Source organism: Hylobates moloch, unplaced genomic scaffold (genome assembly GCF_009828535.3).
Source record: "Hylobates moloch isolate HMO894 unplaced genomic scaffold, HMol_V3 SCAFFOLD_16, whole genome shotgun sequence".
NCBI classification, from domain to species: Eukaryota; Metazoa; Chordata; class Mammalia; order Primates; family Hylobatidae; genus Hylobates; species Hylobates moloch.
Window position 1 is genome coordinate 45,957,466 of NW_026652291.1, and position 17,111 is coordinate 45,974,576.

The 17,111-nt window shown below is 40.7% G+C and overlaps 1 protein-coding gene across 3 annotated transcripts in view; it reads left to right on the forward strand.

Moving 5' to 3' along the window:
* CCDC175 (coiled-coil domain containing 175) overlaps positions 1–17,111 on the forward strand; it is an 83,834-nt gene that overhangs the window by 64,813 nt on the left and 1,910 nt on the right. For 2 of the 3 annotated variants that reach the window (XM_058429854.1, XM_058429852.1), the window contains 4 exons: positions 2,588–2,690; positions 12,417–12,460; positions 13,374–13,536; positions 15,264–15,379. In XM_058429854.1, coding sequence (XP_058285837.1) covers positions 2,588–2,690; positions 12,417–12,460; positions 13,374–13,536; positions 15,264–15,376 — 423 coding nt within the window. In that variant the 3' untranslated portion in view covers positions 15,377–15,379. The remainder of the gene's footprint in view (positions 1–2,587; positions 2,691–12,416; positions 12,461–13,373; positions 13,537–15,263; positions 15,380–17,111) is intronic. The other variant, XM_058429853.1, reaches the window with a different exon arrangement.

A 17,111-nucleotide genomic window follows, 5' to 3' on the forward strand; every position in this document is an offset into this window, starting at 1 on the left:
CTCACAAAACTGTCTTTTTCAATTCAACCATTCTGATGGGTGTGTAGTGGTGCCCCACTAATTTGTGTTTTCCTGATCACTATTGAAGCACCTATTCTATGTTGCTGGCTTCTTGGATATCCTTTTTTTGTGAAGTGACTGTTCAAGTCTTTTGCCCATTTTTTAAAAAGTAGGTTGCCTATTTCATACTGATTATAGCTCTTTTTATAGCAGAGGAATTTGTTCCTCCAACCCCTAAAATTAAAGTCTTATTTATACTTAAAATGTATTTGTTTTAACGTTTTAAAATGTTATATTTAATAATTATTTATAAGACACTGATTTTTAATGCCAAGAACTGTTGCATTCAAAGCATATTTTTAAAGTGCATAGAGTCCTACATTTTATATACTGTGACAAAACAATAACAACAAAACTTTACATAACATTCTTTAGTTTGAAAGACCTGGATTAGAGTCTGTCATTCACCAGTGACACTGTGTGACCTTGGGCAGATCACTGAACTTGTAAGCTTAATTTTAGCCTCTTAAAATGGGAATAACTGCTACTCACAGGTTGAATGTGACTCCTTTATAAACTGAAAATGCAAAAGAAATACCATTTCTAAAATCCTTTTTTTCCAGCCATCTGTAATGACCTCATGGTCAAGATCTGTTATCAACGTACCGCAAGTGTTTTGCACAGTGCCTGTAATGTTAGAGGGATTCAGTCTCATTTGACGTTTAAGACTGTAACCTTAAAAAGTGGATAATACATTATGTCCCTTTTATAGATGTGTAAATTGAAGCTGTATTTTTTTTAGAAGTTTTAATAGCTAGAAAAAAATCAGTGACTTGTCCAATGGCATGAAGAAAATCCCTTCACTTCGCTGGGTAATTTTTTTCATCTGTTAAATGGCAATAGTTATCCCACCACTCTCATGGTTTTTTTATAAACTAAAATGGCATAAAAGGTACTAATGTACTTTGAAAAGGTAATTGTGCTCCAAAGAGCCTAGATACATACCATCATTGATAACCCTCACACATGCAATGCACCTTCATTCTTCTAGACCTTGAGACAAACTGATTTGTTCCACTAGACTGTCTTCTATCAAGATATAGATTATTTCTTAGAAGAATTGGAATTTGTATTGCTATTTTGGCAGTGGATGAGCAGATGGATATGTAGATGAAAGACTGATTACGAAAGTCCTGTTTTTTGGTAATTCAGTGTCCATCTGCTAGTCACCAAATGACCCTGTGCTGTTTTCTTATTCAATCACCACTCAGTTTTGCTGGTTGCATCTCTTTACTCTAAACATGCACTGAGTCCCAAGCACTGCGCAAGACACAGTGAATACAGAGATAAGTAAGATACTGCCCCAGCCCTTTGGAAGCTCATGGTCTAGCTGAAGAGATGCACATACAAACAGATCATTACAATTCAGTATGTTAAGTGCAACAATCTGAACAAGACACATACAGTGCCCCAGAGCAAGGGAACCTTGCCACACCAGGTGAAGAGCTCAAAGGAGAACTCTCACTGTGTATCATTAACGTAGAGGCAGGATTTACACCTGGGAGATGGATGAGTCTCTTCAGGGACAGTGTGTTGAGTGAGAAGATTAGGGGCTGTGAACAGAATCCTGGAGAAAAACAACTTTGAAGCAGTGAGCTGTGGAGAGGAGATGAAAAGAGAGACTGAAAGAAAATAGAGAGTTTGGGAGAAGCACAAGAGTCCAGCTGAACTAGGAAAGTCTGCAGACCCATGGTCAAAGAGGGGCAAGAATGAGGCCTTGCGGTTGGCTTAAGGTGGCTTTTACTTTTGTTTACTATAATACCAGAAAACAAGCTATTAAAAGGCTGACACAACATCAAAGATACATGAGTAGACCCTGTAATACATGCTTAGAAACAGTCTATGTAACAGTCCCATGTCTACCTCATCTATAGCACTGAACACAATTTCTAAGATTTTTATGGATAGTTTATAGTATTTGTTTCTTTCTTGAAACTGGACCAGTTTTATGTCCCAAAGCCCATATTTTCAGAGTTCCTGGGACTTTAGAGTTTCTGGGCATTGGGTGGTCAGAACAGAAAGCCATGACTGTAATACTCAAAGTCACCTGTCACTACTGCCACCACTGGCACCCAACCCAGTGAACATCTGACTTGAGTAAGTAATTCCATGCAGTCTCCTGACTCAATTAATCACCTCTCTGAGGTCTTACACTGAACGCCAGTCTGGCAGCATTACTGCTTTGTGACATCTACCGCACACACATTTTGCATAAGGAACATTTTTGTTGTGGACATAATGCATTCAGACAGAACACTTTCTAATTTCTTTTTGTGGAAAATTATACTCAGAATGCCATGTTTATTTAAATGCTGAAGTGAAATGCTTCATAGGAAGCAAAATCCTTTATCTCCTTTCCCAGGATGGAATCCTGACCAAGGTATGTTTTATTCCCCAATGTTACCCTTGTACCTAGAATAGTGGGTGGCGCAGAGGAGGAATTTATACATGTTTGCTGAATGACTACATGATAATTTATCTATAGTAACTAAACTGCTAAAAGCAATCACATGCTTTTAATTTTCAGTACATTTTATACTTGAAGAATAACATAGAGAAATACAGAGAAGGACAAGAAGCCCTCAAGCACACCTCAAGTGACTTGTCTCGGCAACTAATAGCTCAGGAGGGTAAGTAATGTGTGGGTGCTTATATTAGTCAGGGTTCTTTTGCAGGACAGAATAGGATATATGTATATATGAAAGGGAGCTTATTAAGGAGAACTGACTCACATGATCACAAGGTAAAGTCCCATGATAGGTCATCTGCAAGTTGAGGAGCAAGGAATCCAGTGGTGGATCAGTCAGAGTCCCAAAGCCTCACAAGTAGGGAAGCCGACAGTGCAGCCTTCAGTCTGTGGCCAAAGGCCCAAGAGCCCCCGCCAAACCACTGGTGTAAATCCAAGAGTCCAAAAGCTGAAGAACTTGGAGTCCAATGTTTGAGGGCAGGAAGCATCCAGCACTGGAGAAAGAGGAAGCTTGGAAGACTCAGCCAGTCTAGCCACGCTGGCAGCCGATTAGATGGTTCCCACCCAGATTGAGAGTGGGTTTGCCTCTCCCAATCCACTCACTCAAATGTGGATCCCCTTTGGTTAACACCCTCATAGACATACCCAGGAACAGTACTTTGCATCCTTCAATACAATCAAGTTGACAATATTAACCATTATAGTGTTCTTTACACATAAAGTTTTTACTTCATTTAAATCCAGTTTATTGACTTGGCATACAAAAAAATGCACCCATTTTTAGATTAGTGAATTTTGACAAATGTACATGCCATTGTAACCACTACCACCACAAGCAAGATATAGAGCATTTTCATGACTACAAAATTTTCTCTGTATCCCTTTGCCGTTGATCACCTACCCCATCTCTAGTTCCTGGAAACCATTGATCTGCTTTCTGTCATTAATAATGAGATATAAATGAATTGACAGAGTGTGCACACTTTTATACCTGGCTTCTTTCACTCAGCGAATTGTTTTAAGATTCATCCAAGTTGTTGCATGGCTCATTAGTTTGCTCCTTTTTATAGCTGTACAGTAGAATCCCATTGTATAGATATACCATATTTTGTTTATTCATTCACCAGTCGAAAGACATTTAGATTATTTCCAGTTTGGGATAATTATGAATGAAGCTATTGTGAATATTTGTTTACAAGTGTTTTTATGGCCATGTTTTCATTTCTCTTGGGTAAAATACCTATAATGGAATTGCTGAGTTATATAGCAATTAGTGTATGATTAACTTTATAGGAAATATATATGGTTAGTGTACGATTAACTTTATAAGAAACCGCCAGACAAATTTGCCAGAGTGGTTGTTAAGTGTCTCATCCCACTAACAATGGAGAAGAGTTCCCATTGCTCTACATCCTCATCAACACTTAAAATGGTCAAAATGCTTTAAATTGTTAATATTTTGGTCATTTTAATAGGTATGTAATGGCATTTCATTGTGATTGTAACTTGTACTTCTGTAATGAGTAGTGTTGTTGAGTATACTTTTTCGTGTGTTTCTTGGTCATTTGAATATTATCTTTTGTGACAAATATTGCAAACATAGTAGCTGAAGACAAATTATTTACTTTGCTCGCAAAATGGCAATTAGATCAGAGCTTGTTGAAGACAACTAAATGTCTGCTCTGCACGGCATCAGCCAGGGCAACTTGAAGGCTGAGGATAATTCAGCAGCCGGGAACTGAAATCATCTGAAGACTCACTCATTCCTGTGTCTGAAGTTGATGCTGGCCCTCAGCTGGATCTCGAGGGAGACCATTGGCCAGAACACCTCCTCATGGCCTCTCCATGTAGCTGTTTGGCCTGCTGGGTTCCAAAAGCATCCCAAGAAAATGAAGTGGAAGTTCATGGCGTCTTATGACCTAGCCTCAGTCAGAGTGTTACTTTCACAGTATGCTAATGGTTGAGGCAGTCACTCAGGTGCAAGGGGAGGGGTCATAGCCACCACCTCTCAATGGAAGAAGTGTCAGCATCATGTCAGGGAAAAACACTTGTGGAATGGAATATATTGTGGGGATATCTTTGGAAAATACAATCTGTCACATGTCTGTCCAAATCTTTTACTCATTGCATTGTGTTGTTTTCTTATTATCCAGTTAAAATCTTTATGTTTTCTGGAAATGAGTCCTTTTTCTGTCTGAAGCTTGACTTTTCATTTTCTTCATGATGTCTCAGAAAGAGTAAACATTTTTCATTTGAACGAAGCCCATCTATTGATTTTGTCTTTTAAGGTAGTACTTTTTGTATCCTGCCTAAAACATTTTTGCCTACCCCAGGCTCTTCAATATTTTCTTGTATAATTTTTTTAGTTTTAGTGTTTATGTCTAGATCTCTAATTCATTTCAAGTGAACTTTGTTTTTATTATACTTTAAGTTTTAGGGTACATGTGCACAACGTGCAGGTTAGTTACATATGTATACATGTGCCATGTTGGTGTGCTGAACCCAGTAACTCGTCATTTAACATTAGGTATATCTCCAAATGCTATCCCTCCCCGCCTCCCCACCCCACAACAGGCCCCGGTGTGTGATGTTCCCCTTCCTGTGTCCATGTGTTCTCATTGTTCAATTCCCACCTATGAGTGAGAACATGCGGTGTTTGGTTTTTTGTCCTTGCAATAGTTTGCTGAGAATGATGGTTTCCAGCTTCATCCATGTCCCTACAAAGGACATGAACTCATCGTTTGGACATTTGGGTTGGTTCCAAGTCTTTGCTATTGTGAATAGTGCCGCAATAAACATACATGTGCATGTGTCTTTATAGCAGCATGATTTATAATCCTTTGGGTATATACCCAGTAATGGGATGCCTGGGTCAAATGGTATTTCTAGTTCAAGATCCCTGAGGAATCGCCACACTGATTTCCACAATGGTTGAACTAGTTGACAGTCCCACCAACAGTGTAAAAGTGTTCCTATTTCTCCACATCCTCTCCAGCACCTGTTGTTTCCTGACTTTTTAATGATGGCCATTCTAACTGGTGTGAGATGGTATCTCATTGTGGTTTTGATTTGCATTTCTCTGATGGCCAGTGATGATGAGCACTTTTTCTGTGTCTGTGGCTGCATAAAAGTCTTCTTTTGAGAAGTTTCTGTTCATATCCTTCACCCACTTGTTGATGGGCTTGTTTTTTTCTTGTAAATTTATTTGAGTTCATTGTAGATTCTGGATATTAGCCCTTTGTCAGATGAGTAGATTGCAAAAATTTTCTCCCATTCCGTAGGTTGCCTGTTCACTCTGATGGTAGTTTCTTTTGCTGTGCAGAAGCTCTTTAGTTTAATTAGATCCCATTTGTCAATTTTGGCTTTTGTTGCCATTGCTTTTGGTGTTTTAGACATGAAGTCCTTGCCCATGCCTATGTCCTGAATGGTATTGCCTAGGTTTTCTTCTAGGGTTTTTATGGTTTGGGGTCTAACATGTAAGCCTTTAATCCATCTTGAATTAATTTTTGTATAAGGTGTAAGGAAGGGATCCAGTTTCAGCTTCCTACATATGGCTAGCCAGTTTTCTCAGCACCATTTATTCCATAGGGAATCCTTTCCCCATTTCTTCTTTTCGTCAGGTTTGTCAAAGATCAGATTGTTGTAGATATGTGGCATTATTTCTGAGGGCTCTGTTCTGTTCCTTTGGTCTGTATCTCTGTTTTGGTACGACTACCATGCTGTTTTGGTATGACTACCATGCTGTTTTGGTTACTGTAGCCTTGTAGTATAGTTTGAAGTCAGGTAGCATGATGCCTCCAGCTTTGTACTTTTGGCTTAAGATTGACTTGGCAATGCGGGCTCTTTTTTGGTTGCATATGAACTTTAAAGTAGTTTTTTCCAATTCTGTGAAGAAAGTCATTGGTAGCTTGATAGGGATGGCATGGAATCTATAAATTACCTTGGGCAGTATGGCCATTTTCACGATATTGATTCTTCCTACCCATGAGCATGGAATGTTCTTCCATTTGTTAGTATCCTCTTTTATTTCATTGAGCAGTGGTTTGTAGTTCTTCTTAAAGAGGTCCTTCACATCCCTTGTAACTTGGATTCCTAGGTATTTGATTCTCTTTGAAGCAATTGTGAATGGGAGTTCACTCATGATTTGGCTCTCTGTTTGTTTGTTATTGGTGTATAAGAATGCTTGTGATTTTTGCACATTGATTTTGTATCCTGAGACTTTGCTGAAGTTGCTTATCAGCTTAAGGAGATTTTGGGCCGAGACAATGGGGTTTTCTAAATATAAAATCATGTCATCCGCAAACAGGGACAATTTGACTTCCTCTTTTCCTAATTGAATACCCTTTATTTCCTTCTCCTGCCTGATTGCCCTGGCCAGAACTTCCAACACTATTTTGAATAGGAGTGGTGAGAGAGGGCATCCCTGTCTTGTGCCAGTTTTCAAAGGGAATGCTTCCAGTGTTTGTCCATTCAGTATGATATTGGCTGTGGGTTTGTCATAGATAGCTCTTATTATTTTGAGATACATCCCATCAGTACCTAATTTATTGAGAGTTTTTAGCATGAAGGGCTGTTGAATTTTGTCAAAGACCTTTTCTGCATCTATTGAGATAATCATATGGTTTTTGTCATTGGTTCTGTTTATATGCTGGATTATGTTTATTGATTTGCGTATGTTGAAAAAGCCTTGCATCCCAGGGATGAAGCCCACTTGATCATGGTGGATAAGCTTTTTGAAGTGCTGCTGGATTCAGATTGCCAGTATTATATTGAAGATTTTCACATTGATGTTCATCAGGGATATTGGTCTTAAATTCTCTTTTTTTGTTGTGTCTCTACCAGGCTTTGGTATCAGGATGATGCTGGCCTCATAAAATGTGTTAGGGAGGATTCCCTCTTTTTCTATTGATTGGAATAGTTTCAGAAGGAATGGTACCAGCTCCTCCTTGTACCTCTGATAGAATTTAGCTGTGAATCCATCTGGTCCTGGACTTTTTTTGGTTGGTAAGCTATTAATTATTGCCTCAATTTCAGAGCCTGTTATTGGTCTATTCAGAGATTCAACTTCTTCCTGGTTTAGTCTTGGGAGGGTGTATGTGTCGAGGAATTTATCCATTTCTTCTAGATTTTCTAGTTTATTTGCGTAGAGGTGTTTGTAGTATTCTCTGACAGTAGTTTGTATTTCTGTGGGATCAGTGGTGATATCCCCTTTATCTTTTTTTATTGTGTCCATTTGATTCTTCTCTCTTTTCTTCTTTATTAGTCTTGCTAGCGGTCTATCAATTTTGTTGATCTTTTCAAAAAACTAGCTCCTGGATTCATTGATTTTGTGAAGGGTTTTTTGAGTCTCCATTTCCTTCAGTTCTGCTCTGATCTTAGTTATTTCTTGCCTTCTGCTAGCTTTTGAATGTGTTTGCTCTTGCTTCTCTAGTTCTTCTAATTGTGATGTTAGGGTGTCAATTTTAGATCTTTCCTGCTTTCTCTTGTGGGCATTGCTATAAATTTCCCTCTACACACTGCTTTAAATGTGTCCCAGAGATTCTGGTATATTGTGTCTATGTTGTTTCTCGTTGGTTTCAAAGAACATCTTTATTTCTGCCTTCATTTCGTTATGTACCCAGTAGTCATTCAGGAGCAGGTTGTTCAGTTTCCATGTAGTTGAGAGGTTTTGAGTGAGTTTCTTAATCCTGAGTTCTAGTTTGATTGCACTGTGGTCTGAGAGACAGTTTGTTATAATTTCTGTTCTTTTACATTTGCTGAGGATTGCTTTACTTCTAACTATGTGGTCAATTTTGGAATAGGTGTGGTGGGGTGCTGAGAAGAATGTATATTCTGTTGATATGGGGTGGAGAGTTCTGTAGATGTCTATTAGGTCTGCTTGGTGCAGAGCTGAGTTCAATTCCTGGATATCCTTGTTAACTTTCTGTCTCGTTGATCTGTCTAGTGTTGACAGTGGGGTGCTAAACTCTCCCATTATTATTGTGTGGGGGTCTAAGTCTCTTTCCAGGTCTCTAAGGACTTGCTTTATGAACTTGGGTGCTCCTGTATTGGGTGCATATATATTTAGGATAGTTAGCTCTTCTTGCTGAATTGATCCCTTTACCATTATGTAATGGCCTTCTTTGTCTCTTTTGATCTTTGTTGGTTTAAAGTCTGTTTTATCAGAGACTAGGATTGCAACCCCTGCCTTTTTTTGTTTTCCATTTGCTTGGTAGATCTTCCTCCATCCCTTTATTTTGAGCCTGTGTGTGTCTCTGCACGTGAGATGGGTCTCCTGAATATAGCACACTGATGGGTCTTGACTCTTTATCCAATTTGCCAGTCTATGTCTTTTAATTGGAGCACTTAGCCCATTTACACTTAAAGTTAATATTGTTATGTGTGAATTTGATCCTGCCATTATGATGTTAGCTGGTTATTTTGCTCGTTAGTTGATGCAGTTTCTTCCTAGCATCGATGGTCATTACAATTTGGCATGTTTTTGCAGTGGCTGGTACCAGTTGTTTCCATGTTTAGTGCTTCCTTCAGGAACTCTTTTAGGGCAGGCCTGGTGGTGACAAAATCTCTCAGCATTTGTTTGTCTGTAAAGTATTTTATTTCTCTTTCACTATGAAGCTTAGTTTCTCTGGATATGAAATTCTAGGTTGAAAATTCTTTTCTTTAAGAATGTTGAATATTGGCCCCCACTCTCTTCTGGCTTGTAGAGTTTCTGCCAAGAGATCAGCTGTTAGTCTGATGGGCTTCCCTTTGTGGGTAACCCGACCTTTCTCTCTGGCTGCCCTTAACATTTTTTCCTTCATTTCAACTTTGGTGAATCTGACAATTATGTGTCTTGGAGCTGCTCTTCTCAAGGAGTATCTTTGTGGCATTCTCTGTATTTCCTGAATTTGAATGTTGGCCTGCCTTGCTAGATTGGGGAAGTTCTCCTGGATAATATCCTGCAGAGTGTTTTCCAACTTGGTTCCATTCTCCCCATCACTTTCAGGTACACCAATCGGAGTAGATTTGGTCTTTTCACATAGTCCCATATTTCTTGGAGGCTTTGTTCATTTCTTTTTACTGTTTTTTCTCTAAACTTCTCTTCTTGCTTCATTTAATTCATTTGATGTTCCATCACTGATACCCTTTCTTCCAGTTGATCTAATCAGCTACTGAGGCTTGTGCATTCGTCATGTAGTTCTCGTGCCTTGGTTTTCAGCTCCATCAGGTCCTTTAAGGACTTCTCTGCATTCGTTATTCTAGTTAGCCATTCGTCTAATTTTTTTTCAAGGTTTTCAACTTCTTTGCCATGGGTTTGAACTTCCTCCTTTAACTTGGGGCATTTTGATCATCTGAAGCCTTCTTCTCTCAACTCATCAAAGTCATTCTCTGTCCAAGTTTCTTCCATTGCTGGTGAGGAGCTGCATTCCTTTGGAGGAGGAGAGACGCTCTGATTTTTAGAGTTTCCAGTTTTTCTGCTCTGTTTTTTCCCCATCTTTGTGGTTTTATCTACCTTTGGTCTTTGATGATGGTGACGTACAGATGGGGTTTTGGTGTGGATGTCCTTTCGGTTTATTAGTTTTCCTTCTAACAGTCAGGACCCTCAGCTGCAGGTCTGTTGGAGTTTGCTGGAGGTCCACTCCAGACCCTGTTTGCCTGGGTATCAGCAGCAGAGGCTGCAGAACAGAGGATGTTGGTGAACAGCAAATGTTGCTGCCTGATCATTCATCTGTAAGTTTTGTCTCAGAGGAGTACCCGGCCGTGTGAGGTGTCAGTCTGCCCCTGCTGGGGGGTGCCTCCCAGATAGGCTACTCGGGGGTCAGGGACCCACTTGAGGAGGCAGTCTGTCCATTCTCAGATCTCCAGCTGCGTGCTGGGAGAACCAGTACTCTCTTCAAAGCTGTCAGACAGGGACATTTAAGTCTGCAGAGGATTCTGCTGCCTTTTGTTTGGCAATGCTCTGCCTCCAGAGGTGGAGTCTACAGAGGCAGGCAGGCCTCCTTGAGCTGCGGTGGGCTCCACCCAGTTCGAGCTTCCCAGCCGCTTTGTTTACCTACTCAAGCCTGGGCAATGGTGGGCACCCCTCCCCCAGCCTTGCTGCTGCCTTGCAGTTTGATCTCAGACTGCTGTGCTAGCAATGAGTGAGGCTCTGTGGGCGTAGGACCCTCTGAGCCAGGCACGGGATATAATCTCCTGGTGTGCCCTTTGCTAAGACCATTGGAAAAGCACAGTATTGGGGTGGGAGTGACCCGATTTTCCAGGTGCTGTCTGTCACCCCTTTCTTTGACTAGGAAGGGGAATTTCCTGACCCCTTGCACTTCCCAGGTGAGGCAATGCCTCCCCCTGGTTCAGCTCATGCTCAGTGCGCTGCACCCACTGTCCTGCACCCACTTTCCAACACTCCCCAGTAAGATGAACCTGGTACCTCAGTTGGAAGTGCAGAAATCACCCGTCTTCTGTGTCACTCACGCTGGGAGTTGTAGACTGGAGCTGTTCCTATTCAGCCATCTTGGCTCCACCACCCTCAAGTGAACTTTTTCATATGATGTAAAGCAATGCTTGAATTTCATTGTTTTCTCTTACACACATCCAGTTGTTCCAGTACTATTTTTGAAAAGACTATGCTTTTGCCATTGTATTACCCCAGGAACTTTTCAAAAATCAATTTTATGCAGTTGTTCCTTTTTTCTAAATGCCTAACTTTATACCAATACCACACTGTCTTAATTACTATAGCTTCATATACAGTCTGAACATCAGGTAATAGAATTCTTCACCTGTATGCTTCTCTTTTAAAATTATTTTCACTATTCTAAATTCTTTTATTTCCATATACATTTTAGAATCACCTAATCTACACACACACACACACACACACACACACACACACACACACACACCCCGCTGAGATCTTAATTGGGTTTGTGTTGAATCTATAAGTCAATGTTGGAAGAATAGACTTTTTAATAAAATTATATTTTTTAATCCAAGAATATAGTATATATCTCCATTTATTTAGGTCTTTATCTCAAAAAAATTGTGCAGCTGTAGTGTAGTATCAGGTATCCCAGGACTACCCTTAGGCTTAATGATTAGCTAAAATGATTCACAGGACTCAAAAATTGTTGTACTTATGGTTATTGTTATTCCAGTGAAAGATACAGAGTAAAATCAGCAAAGGGAAAAGGCACAGAGGGCAAAGTATGAAGGAAACCTGGAGCAACCTTCTCAGGGATGCACTTAATTTCCCCAACAACAATGTGTGACTCCACATACAAAGTGTTGCCAACCAGGGAGGCTCACCCAGGCTTGAGTGTCCAGAGTATTTATGGGGTGGGAGGATGGTCAGTCATGCGGGCACAGAGTGCCTTTGTGACTGGCCTCAGCTGCTCAGACAGCCACTGAGATGCTCAGCTAGTATTACTCCTTTATGCTGTTCGTGTGGTAAGTTGCACTGATTGAGTTTGACTTTTAAACCAAGCTCCCATTCTTAGCATAAAGCCCACTTGTTCAAAAGCTTTTATTGTTCTTGTCTATTGCTAGATTCAATTTGCTAATCTTTTTGTGTCTGTGTGAAGACCACTCTGCTGTGCTAGTGCTGTGGTTTGGAAAGTGCCCCCCAGTGGAAAGCTGGGTGATCGCAGGACCCACCTCCTTTGTTTCTCTTCCAGGTGTCACAGTCCTGGGCTGCCCATTCTTCAACATCTGAAAACATTTCTTTCATATGTTTTGCTTCTTACTTCTACTTGTTTGCAGTGGGAGGGCGGGTCCAATTCAGTTATTCTGTCATTTTAGAACTAGACATTTTTAGATAAAAATAATTTTTGAAAAAAACAAAAATGAATAACACTTTTATTAAAATGTTCAGATTGTGTCAGTAACCATCGTATTTTTTAAATCTTTATTTTAGCACAATATAAGGATTTGTGGGCTGAATTTCAGACCACAGTTAAGGTGAGTTTTGCTTGTGTGTGTTGCCTCCATATAAATATCATATTTCCAAAAATGTTTACCTACCTAATAAGTGTGTGTGCTTTTGTGTCTGTGTGCACCTGCATGCACACACATCAGGGTGGAAATTCACACTAGCTCTGTCACTCCCCCGCAGTCCTAGATGCTTCTGTGACCACCACCTCCTAAAATGTGTCTTTTTTTAACCAACGTCACTATGAAATCTTAATTCTTTGGGAAACTGTCTTCCCACTCTACCACTCAGTTAAGGTGGGAAAGACTTTTTTTTGCATGCCCCAAATGAACACATTTTGTTTCAGGACAAAGTTGTCAGTTCTGGACTCCCTACCCTCCCCACTTCAGAGTCAGATAGGCTGGGGTCAAAATCCTGGCTCTGCCACTTTCTAAGTATTTAAAGTTTACACATAATCGTCATTTAAGTATTAAAACACTGGATTAGCAAAGCGTTAAAATGTCTTTTTCACATGGAGCTGCGGAGGCCCAGAGGGTTTATGTAACTTGCCCAAGACCAAACAGTTCATGAACGTATGGGAATTTACAATCCAGATCCTGCCTGATTCCAAAGTTCCTTCTGTTAGGCTGAATCTCCTCTGCAGCTCTGTGCTTCTCTGAGAGTGAAACTAGCTTTTTATGCTGCCACCACCATGGCTACCATTATCCACTTAAAAATTGGAGTTCAGTGAGCATTCCATTATTCTTCTCACTTGATAATCCATTTTTCCAAGATTATTTACAGAACTTTGTGAATTGGCTGTGTACACATGCACTTATTTTTATGACTGATAGCAATTTTGCATATATAATATTTTTATTTGGGACATGATCCACTTAGAATGTGTATTTATTTATGTTGTTGCAATTTATATTGACACACCCTAAAATGCCATTTCTTTAGATCTTGGGGGACAATGGTGAAGAGACCTTGCAAGACATAAAAAATCTAACAGACAAGCTGCGTGAAAGAGATGAAAAAATGCAGCATGTCAGCACATGGCTACAAGGGAGTCTTGAAGGGCTGCGTTTGCTTGTGGAACAGGAATCACCAATGGGCCTTCTTAGTAAGCAACAGCTTAGAGCTTTGGTAACATGGGACTTCCTGCTATTTTACTATATAGCTGGTAACATCAAAAGAAGAAAGAAACATGTCAACTAAGTGACTTAGTTATCCCCAATTATGCCACAAACATTCAATTGAACATTGATACTTACTTGGGGGTTGAATACACTTGTAGTGTTATCCAATTCTGCCTTTCACTTAAGAGAATTTTCTAGATAACTAAATCTTCTTTATAATTTTTTTAAAAAGTTTATTTTAAACGTTTTTCCAGAGAGGGCTTTTTAAACTCTTTTACACATTTTTTGGTCTTCTTAAACAGAAGTTGAATATAATTTTACATTTTCTTCCTGAGCTGAGTTTAGCATTACAAATAGCAACTGTTACCTTCTCAGAAAAATCTAGTGATGGCTGCGGTGGCTTCTGAGACGGTAACACATCATGTCTAACATGCTTGACTCATGAGCAAGCAGTCCAGTCTCTCCAGAGGCATATCAGCTTCATCCTCAATCCCCACAATAATGTCATGTTAGACACAGCCACAAAACTCTGTCCAGGTTAGGGCAGCGGTGAGAATTGAAGGTGAGTTCTTGCACAGGTACAGCCCAGAGGTCCCAGTGACAGAATCATCTGGGAAGATGGGATGTGGGGGTAGAGGGAGCTTGGGAGAAGGAAAGAGAACAGAGTTTAGAAGAGAGATGGAGTGATGAGACAAGAATACTGTCATCTGGCAAGTGTACAAATCTATTTGGGGTAATTAAGGCTTAATTTTAAAGAGCATAATCACTAGATAAGCAATTTTGAAGGTAGGGTGTAGAAAGTAAAATGGATGCAGTGAGTGACTCATGGTTATAATCCCAGCACTTTGGGAGGCTGAGGCAGGAGGATTGCTTGAGACCAAGTGTTTGAGACCAGCCTGAGCAACATAATGAGACCCTGTCTCTACAAAAATAATTTTTTTTTTTGTTGAGATGGGAGAATTGCTTGAGCCTGGGAGGTCGAGGCTGCAGTTAGCCATGATTGTGCCAGTGCACTCCAGCCTGGATGACAGAGTGAGACCCTGTCTTAAAATAAATGTAAAAAGAGGGATAGTGATAAGATTAAAAACATTCCAGTATTTGGGAAAACCTGTGTTCTGGGGCATTGCTTGACAGAAGAAATAACGTTTCAGTGGCCAGTGAAGAACTTTGTGGGTAAACCCTCTTAGCTGCAAAGTCATTTCGATGGTCCTGCCTGGTGATCATGATAAGCCTGGTGATACTTATGACGTACGAATGCATAAAGGATCCCTTGTGGGCCTTGCTTCTATTTGTATTTCCTTTGCTAGTCCAGGCCATTCCTTCCAACTATAGATCAAGCAAAATTTTGAGAGCTAAATCATCTCTAAGTGTCAAGGGCACTGTCTTTACATGAATTAATCTTCCAGTTTTATCTGAAGCCTGATGGAATCTTTGTGTTGCAACAAATTTAAATAGACTCTTTGAGAAAGTTTCACTGAATTACTAATATCATATTTCCTTTTTCATATATTTTGAGGTCTGATGGATAATCTATGACAAGTAGAGACTGGCAGTGTGGAAATAAAAAGACCACCCAAATGAGAATAAGCAGAGGCTGTTTATGCAGAGCTTGCTATAGCAATGGAGCCAGGCACTGTCTTAGTTTGTTCAGGCTACTGTAACATTCTGTACACTGGGTAGCTTATAAATAACACAAATTTATTTCTCACAGTTCTTGAGGCTGAGAAGTCCAAGATCAAGGCACTGGCAGGTTTGGCTTCTGCTGAGGTCCCACTTTCTGGTTCATGGAATGGTGCTTCCTCAGTGTGTCCTCAAATCATTTAAGGGGTAAGGCAGCACACTGGGGCCTCTTTGATAAGGGCACAAATCCCAAGACTTAATCACCTCCCAAAGGCCACACCTAATACACACTGGAGATTAGGTTTCAACATAGGAATTTTGGAGGAGACACAAACTCTCAGACCATAGCAGCCACGATTACTTGCTTTTCTCTTTTTTTCTTTTTCTTTTTCTTTTTTTTTTTTTTTGAGACAGGGCCTCTCACTCTGTTGCCCAGACTGGACTGCAACCTCTGCCTCTCAGTCTCATGCAATCCTCTCACCTCAGTCTCCCAAGTAGCAGGGACTACAGGCACATGCCACTGTGCCTGGCTGCTGTGTGTGTGTGTGTGTGTGTGTGTGTGTGTATTTTGGAGACGAGGTTATGCCATGTTGCCCAGGCTGGTCTTGACCTCCTGAGCCCAAGCAATCCTCCTGCCTCAGCCTCCCAAAGTGCTGGGATTATATGTGTGTGCCACGGACCTATTGGACTAAACAAAGCAGGGTGAATGCGGGAATAAAAGACAAAGACAAGAGAGTATATTTGGAAGAAGGGGTCAGGGGGCACCTTGCCTCTAGTGGACAAGGGCCCTGAACTTTACACAGCCCTCTGTATTTATTAAGCAAAAGAGATAGCGAGGTGTGTGTGTGGGGGGGTGGGGGTTGATTGTCAGCCAGCAGCTTGATTCACAGCAGGCTTGCAAGACTGCATTCTTAGAACAATAGGCGCTAGATTCCTCAATAGATAACTTCAAGGAACCCAGTGCCAGGGAGTGAGGCCCTCAGCAAACCCTTTGGTGGCAGGGCAGTGTGAGTTTGCTCACATCCTGCGTTCATGATAAACAGTTTGCTGTTTGGTCATATAGCCTCCAGCAGAATGCTGAGTTGGTCACATCCCACGGGCCTTCGGCTCCCTACAGGTGTGAGCCACCATGCCAGCTAAGCTCTGCTTCTTACATGTTATCTAACCTCCACTCCTCAGTCTCCCCAGTTGTAAAATATCACTGATAACTAACAGGAGTTATAAAACACCAGACCCATATTAGGCACTCATCAGATCCCTGAAACCTACCACCCTCCTGGGGAGGTGATAGTAAAGTTTGAATTTACTATTCAATTCCTTGGCCATCTCTGAGCCACCTGTAATCTCCCAGCTTTTGAATGTTCCCTGTTGAATGGGTTCTGCCACAGGACTTCTGGAGAAGCCCTTATCTCAGTTCAGCACCCCTCTGCTGTCCTCTTTTGGCCATGATAGTCACTGCAGCCCTGCAGGTCCTGCCCTCTCCAGGATCACTGCACTAGCTTCATTAACATTGGGCACTTTGGAGCCTGACACTGGAGCAGATGTTACAGTGACAAAGTTGAATAAACTCCAGGCCCTGAACCTTAAAGTGCACACCCTGTGAGAAACAGACAATTGAAGAGCTGATTAAAATACAATGGATTCCTTCTAGAAAGTGGCTACCAGAGTGTAAAGCTCCGTCTTATTGGATGTTGGAGTACACAGGGATACCTTCCTAAAGAAGCACAGACATAAGCTGGTCAAGAACTGCCAAGTAGCAAGGCTGAGTGGAGATCTGCTGGGGGAACCAACCAGCAAGAGTGTGGAATAGGCTTGTCAGAACGTTAAAGGCCAGACTTCTTCCTGAAAACTAATTACTAAAAACTTACTTTTTGCCTTAATTTTATTTCTTGTAAATCAAAGGTAAATAAGTTAATTCTTAGTGTATATGTAAGCTAAA